General features: G+C 39.9%; 1 protein-coding gene across 1 annotated transcript in view; it reads right to left on the reverse strand.

Annotated features, from left to right (window-relative positions):
- Nucleotides 1-7,022, reverse strand: part of LOC126996955 (uncharacterized) — a gene marked incomplete at its 5' end in the record, with an annotated part of 103,404 nt that extends 96,382 nt beyond the window's left edge. The window contains 2 exons of the mRNA XM_050857908.1: nt 291-468; nt 6,828-7,022. Of these exons, the coding sequence (XP_050713865.1) occupies nt 291-468; nt 6,828-7,022 (373 nt within the window). The remainder of the gene's footprint in view (nt 1-290; nt 469-6,827) is intronic.
- Nucleotides 7,023-7,427: the final 405 nt, after the last annotated feature.

Here is a 7,427-nt window from a genome sequence, read left to right on the forward strand (position 1 = left end):
TTTTTCACTGATCAGTAAAAATCGGATTCTTCGTTTTCCTTTCTTTTTCTTTCTCATCTTCTCCCCGTTGTTTTCCACTATTTCATTCCTTTTCAAACCTTTCATATTTTATTGTGCTGTTTCCTCTTTAAATTCAAGATACAAATACAAACACAACAATATCCTTTTCCCGGTAGCATCTTTCAACACTCGTCACTGGGGAACAAAAACAAAACAGCCGCGACAAACACTCCCCCAAGACAGCACCCAATAATAACGATAACAGAAACAACACTCGAAGTTGTACTCACCGTAAACCGTCAGCTTTTTCCTCTTGAAGTCCTCATTCTCGAAGGAAGATATCCAGCAAGTGTACTCCCCGGTGAGTTCGGTGGTGGGGTTGAGGATGGCGAGAGCGCGGTGCTTGGAGTATTCATCAGAGGACACTTCGTACTTTAAATTGAGTCTCCCCTTCAAGATGCCGAGGTCCTGATGGAGACGAGAGAGAATGGGAGTTTGAGTGCCGCTTCTTCCGCGCGAGAGAATGTGGAGAATGGTGAAGCAAGACGAAATGGTGGTGGTAGTAGTAGTAGTAGTAACAGTAGCAGTAGTAATAGTAATAGTAGTAGTAGTGGTAGTAGCAGTAGTAGTAGTTGGGGGTCTGTAATAACTAGAATGGTAGAAAAATGATAGAAAAAATAATAGGGCAACAAAACAAAGATCATTTAACAGTTGATAGAAGTAGTAGTAGTAGTAGTAGTAGTAGTTGTAGTAATAGTAGTAGTAGTAAAAAACAGTAGTAGTAGTAGTAACAATAGCAGTAGAAACAATAGTACAGGCTGCAATAATACAAGTTCCATGGAAGTCATCATAAACCCAATAAAATGGTCCAATAAAATATAGCCAATAAAATAATCCCCACATTCACGGCAGAGGGCGCGCAGCATGCATAGGGAACAAGGCTGATAAAAGACACAAAGGGCGCCTGCGAGCACGTCAATGATTCATGTGCAACGCAAGCTCCGAGAAAAATCAAACTTCGGAAAAATAACAGGAAGCGAAAACAAAAATACGGTATTAATTCCTCGCGGTGTTTACATGCACTCACAAAATTCTCTCTCTCTCTCTCTCTCTCTCTCTCTCTCTCTCTCTCTCTCTCTCTCTCTCTCTCTCTCTCTCTCTCTCTTTTGAAATACGTTATTCGAGATGAGAGAGAGAGAGAGAGAGAGAGAGAGAGAGAGAGAACACGCATTAGATAAGTGACCGGAGGAACCAAGTGTTATATTTTGGTTCTCAGACAAAATGACAAAGTAACAAACGAAAACAAATTAAAAGTACACTCAGACATTCTTCTTGACGCTACGCCCGGAGGAGTTTTAAAGTTACACAAAGTAGAAAAAAAACACGTCAAGTCAACAAGAAAACTCAACTACCAGGACAGAGAGAAACATGGAGTTCAAGACTGTTTTTTCTTCTCTTTTTTTCTCCTTCAAAATTTTTCGTTTTAACATTTTCTTTTAGCCTTTGTAGCACCGTTGTGGGTAGCTTCACGCGCGCACACACACACACACACACACACACACACACACACACACACACACACACACACACAGCCCCTATCCCCTACACACACATCCTCTCCCTTTCTCAGCCCCTCACAGATTCTCTTCCCTCCCCCTTCTCCCCCACACTCAAACACAGGCACCCTTCCCATCCTACCCCCCCCCCACTGGGCCCCTCCCCCCTTCCCCCCTCACACTGGTAAAGGAGAAGGCCGACCCTAAACTCTATCGAGGAAACTTGTTAATGGAGGAGTTTTCTTTTAAAGTTGAGTTGACTTTCCCGTCTGGAGACTGTGACCCTGACAGCCGACGCTCGCTATACTGACACGCTGAGGCTGAGTCCAGGAAGAATTCTTGGGCCGGCTGTTACACTCTGCATGCTTTGCGATGACCTACGGAATCAATTTAGTTTACGCTTTCTTTCTTTCGTTTGTTTTAGCTCGGGGAAGTGTTATTGGGCTGGCTGTTACACTCTGCTTGACTTACGATGGACTACAACCTTTAGTTTTAGTTCGGGAAAGTGTTCTGGAGCTGGCTGATACACTCTGCTTGATTTGCGATGAACGACGGAATCAATTTTGTTTACGCTCTTTCTTTCGTTTGTTTTAGCTCGGGAAAGTGTTATTGGGCTGGCTGTTGCACTCTGCTTGACTTACGATGAACCACAATCTATAGTTTTAGTTCGGAAAGTGTTCTGGAGCTGGGTGTTACACTTTGCTTGATTTGCGATGAACTACAGCCTTCAGTTTTAGTTCGGAAAGTGTTCTGGAGCCGGCTGTTACACTCTGCTTGATTTGCGATGGACTATTGAGTCAGTTGTAATGTAGACGGTCATTTCTAAGTTAGTTATATCTCAGGAAAGTGTTCATGGACTCTCTGTTATACTCTGCTTAATTTGCGATGAACTAGACCTGGTATTGCAGTGCGTTCGCTCGTTTTTAAGTTAGTTTTAGCTTACACTCTCCTTGATTTGCGAACTACAGCCTCTTTTTTTTTTACAGTAAAGGAACCAACGAAAATACATGAGGACAAAACAAGTCCACTCATTTAAGCTTATGATTTAGAATTTTAAATAGCTCTAGCTAGGAAAGGGTTATTTGACTGATTGTTTTCTATGCTCCTCATGAAGTCAATAAGTGGTTTGGTTTCTGGGCTTATAATTGACACTTGCTTTACATGTGTCTATCATCATGTCTAAGTTTTCTAGAGGTTGGAGTGTGTTATTTGACTGACTATTCTCTCTACTCATGACGTCAATAGCTCTGTTGGTTCCTTGGCTTATAACAGACTTAACTCGAATTACATGTGTCTACCGTCATGTTAAAGTTTGCTCCAGCTCCGAAAGTGTTCCTGGGCTTGTTCTTGTGCTGCCTGTTCTCTGTTCTTCCCATGACAGTAATAGGTGCGTTGGTTCCTTGGCTTACAACTGACCTATCTCGAATTACATGTGTCTACCGTCATGTTAAATTTTCCGAAAGTGTTCCTGGGCTTGTTCTTGTGCTGCCTGTTCTCTGTTCTTCCCATGACAGTAATAGGGGCGTTGGTTCCTTGGCTGACAACTGACCTATCTCGAATTACATGTGTCTACCGTCATGTTAAATTTTCCGAAAGTGTTCCTGGGCTTGTTTTTGTGCCGTCTGTTCTCTGTTCTTCCCATGACGTCAATAACTGTGTTGGTTTCTGGACCTTTATTTTTTTACAGCAAAGAAGACAGTTCAAGGGCATAAAAAAAAAACAATAATAAAAAAAAAGCCCGCTACTTACTGCTCCTAAAAAGAGTACAGAGGAGCGGCCGAAAGAGAGGTCAATTTCGGGAGGAGAGGTGTCATGATAATCGCCTTACAAGTGTCTGCCATTATGTATAAGTTTGGTCCGGCTCCGAAGTGTTTCTGGACAGCCTGTTCTCTCTCTTCCCGGTGAAGAGCCACAAAAGTTTCTCATGTACGTCCATATTTAAGTTAGTTTTCAGCTCCGAAGGTCTTCTTGGCGTAACCTTCTCCTGTAATCGCCTTTATGTTGGTGGGTACAAGGTGGATGCTTTTTTAATGTGTACCCTTCGTTTTTATTTTCACTTAGCCCGGTCAGTGTTCTATTAGTGGCGCCAATAGATACAAGTTAGATGCTTTGTTTTTGTTTTCATTGTTATTTTTTTTATTTTTTTTATTTTTATTACTTTCATGGATAACTTCCCTTCAGCTTGACAAGTGTTGTAATAGAGGGTGTTTTTTTGACGCCAATAGATACAATTTGGATGCTATGTTTATGTTTTGATTGTTCATTTTTATTTTTTCTTTATTTTTCATTTTTTTCCACTTTTCGTTATTCTTTTTTTTTTTTTTCATTACCTTCATGTATAACGTCTCTTTAACTTAACAAGTGTTCCAATAGAGGGTGTTTTCTTGACGCCATTATGTACAAGTTGAATGCTTTGCTTTTGTTTTTCATTGTTAGTTTTTCTTATTTTTCATTTTTTTTCCATTTTTCGTTATTTTGTTCATTGCCGTCATGGATTACTTCTCTTTAGCTTGACAGGTGTTCTAATAATGGTGTTTTTCTTGACGCCAATATGTACAAGTTGAATGCTTTGTTTTTTTCAATTACTTATTCTTATTTTTCATTTTTTCCATTTTTCGTTATTTTTTTTCATTGCCTTCATGGATAACTTCTCTCTGGCTCGACCAATGTCCTATTTGTGTGACTGTTCTCTTGACGTCAGTGTGTGCAAGTTGGATGATTTGTTTCTTTATGTTTACCTTCATCTAACTTATAATTCGCTCGACTAGTGTTCTATTTGTGACTGTTCTCTTGACGTCAGTAGGTGCAAGTTGGATGCTTTGTTTATTTGAATGTCTACCTTTTCTGAACCTCGACAAGTTCAGTTCAGTTCAGTTGATTGGGTGAAGCATAACCTTTGTATCGGCACTTCAGTCACTCGTTTTTTCACCCTGGGATCTGCTTCTGTATTTCGTTTGCTCTTTTTCCAGATTTCATACATAATTTTTTAACTTCCCTATATTCTTTCATATGTCTCCAATGTTCCTGTGTTCTAATAGTGAATGTGTCTGGATGTTGATTATTATGTTTGTTGTTCGGTTGGTGAATGATTTGAGCCCCTTTTCTAATGTTTAAGTTCAACCACAACTCTTATTTAAGCTCGGAGAAATATAATGTAGTGATTTTTTTTTTTTTTAACGTCCTGAGGCACTTCGACATTCCGGGTTACGATCAACTATACAACCGTTCCAATGCCTAGTGTCTTGTCCAGTTGTAATGCTTTATGTCTTTTCTAATGGTTATGTTTAAGTATATGATTCCTCTTCTTTTCAGGTCATGAGGCAACAGACTTTAAGGGTTACGATCATCTATACAAACGTTCCAATGTCTACAGTCTTGTCCAGTTCTAATGCTTTATGTATTTTCTAATGTTTATGTTTACGTATATGATTCCTCTTCTTTTCAGGTCATGAGGCAACAGACTTTAAGGGTTACGATCATCTATACAAACGTTCCAATGCCTACAGTCTTGTCCAGTTCACTTCAGCTGCACCAACTTCGCGTAACTATGGGAAAACTTTCTCTTATTTCATGCTTCTCTTGCGCCCAGTTCCCAGTCCCTTCAGCATTACCATTGACAGGCATCACCATTATTCCGAGGGCGGGCAAACAGAGAGAGCTTCAAACTTTCTCCTCCTCGCATTTCCATCTATTGTCTGTCTATTATGATTCGCGAGATAGTTTTAAGGTTTTATATTTCCACTTGTCCATCTGTCCGGCGTTTTCTTTCAGTGCATAAGCCATTTTCACCCAAAGTATAGTTGGAAAAGCCTCATTTTGATTGCTCACGAGAAGTGTTAGGAGTTTTATTGGTAGTCTATTATCATTCAGGAGATGATTTCATGCACTTATCTCTCAGTGCATAAGCCATTTTCACACTCAGAGTATAGTTGGATAAGCTTCATTTTGCTTGCTCACGAGAATTATTAGGAGTTCTGTTGTTAGGCAAGGTCTTACATTTACACTCGTCTTCTTAGTTAGACGTTTTCTCTCACTCTCCTATCAGTGCATAAACCATTTTCGCCCAGAGTATAGTCGGATAACCTTGATTTTGATTGCTCACGATAAATATTAGGAGTTCTGTTAGTCTGTTATTACTCACAAGATGATTAAATCCTCTTACCTTTCCATCTGTCTTTCTGGTCGCTGTTTTCTTTCGCTTCCCCATTAGTGCATTGAGCCATTTTCGTCCAGATTTTACTCGGATGAGCTTGATTTTAATTGCTCGCGAGAATTGTTTGGAGTTGAAAGTTTAGTTCGTCTCTTGTTTGGTTTGACATTCCTCGTCGTTTCCTCTCCCTCGATGCTTAATGAAATAGTCCTCTGTCCTTGCTTGCCCTTTCTGCTTTTCCTCTATTCTGCTAACTCATCACGCTCTCAAATGTTTCATCACCATTTCCATGTAAATTTCATCATCATCCGTTGTTTTTTCTATTTGCATTGGCTCATCAGCTTATGTTAAATGTTCATGTTTTCTGATTAAATTCATTTCATCATCGCTGTTTTGTAAGTTTTATTTTGGCATTTTGAATTTCATTTTACTGGTGTCATTATATTCTCTCTCATTCCCATTTATGCCTCTGACCTCCCTCTGTTTTTCTATCTGTCTGTCTGTCTGGCGGTCTGTCTGTCTGTCTGTCTGTCTGTCTCTTTTAGTCCTCTCTTTCCCTTATTCTTTCATCCTTTTCAGAAGTCTTATCTTTATTCCCCCATCATTTTTTTCTTTTCTTCCTCTTTTTCCTCTATCCCTCATTCTTGACTTAGATCTTATTTCTATCCCCAGTCATTCTCTTTCTTTTTCTTCGTCTTCTTTCTCCTCAATCCCAAATTCTTAACTTTGATCTTTTGTCCGTCTTTATGTCTCTTTCACTTTCATTTAGTCTTTTTTCTGCTCTTTTCCTTTTCCTTCGATTCTATTTTTATCCCTTTATAATTCTCTCCCTTTTCTTCAACCTTATTATGTCTGTCCTTATGTCTACCTATCACTTTCACTTTCTTTTAGTCATTTTTCTGCTCTTTTCCTTTTTCTTCGGTTTTATTTTTATCCTCTATCATTCTCTTTCTTTTCCTCGCCCTTATTATGTCTATCCTTATGTCTACCTCTCTCTTTCACTTTCTTTTAGTCATTTTTCTGCTCCTTTCCTTTTTCTTCTATTTTATTTTTATCCCTTTATCATTCTCTCCTTTTTTCTTCGCCCTCTTTCCCCTCGCCTCTAACTCTCCCTTACCAACCTGGGGCTCGTTGTTGGGGATCCACTGGTACACCGGGTAAGGCTTCCGCTTGAAATACCACTTCACCACCAGGCTCGTCTTGTCGTAGTCCGTGAGCTGGTAGTTGCAATCCAGGACCAGCTGTGTTGTGGACCCGTTCACCACCACGCTGGGACCTTCGATGGCGTTGACTTCGAGCCCTTGGGAACCTGAAGAAGATGAAGGCAATGGTTAACCTTTAGTCTATGGGGATATTGATGTGTTTTGGGACCCTGAGGGGGAGAGAACAAGAATGAATAAACATTAGTGAATCCCCATATTGAGCTTGGGAGTCTGCAGAAGAAAAGAAAGGGATGATTAACCTTTACTATATACTCTATGGGGATATTGATGTGGTTTGGGATCCTGAGGAGATGAGAACCTTTGTCAACCTTTACTCTATTTGCATATTGAGGTTGTGTCTTGGGAGTCTAAAGGGGAGAGAGAGGTAAGACTGATTAACCTCTAGTCTATGTGTTTAAGGTTTTATGCTTTGAGACCCTGAAGAGAAGAAGGTAAGAATGATAACCTTTAGTCTATTCCCATATTAAGATAGGGTTTGGGGAGCATGAGGAGAAGATG

Source organism: Eriocheir sinensis, chromosome 11, assembly GCF_024679095.1.
Source record: "Eriocheir sinensis breed Jianghai 21 chromosome 11, ASM2467909v1, whole genome shotgun sequence".
NCBI classification, from domain to species: domain Eukaryota; kingdom Metazoa; phylum Arthropoda; class Malacostraca; order Decapoda; family Varunidae; genus Eriocheir; species Eriocheir sinensis.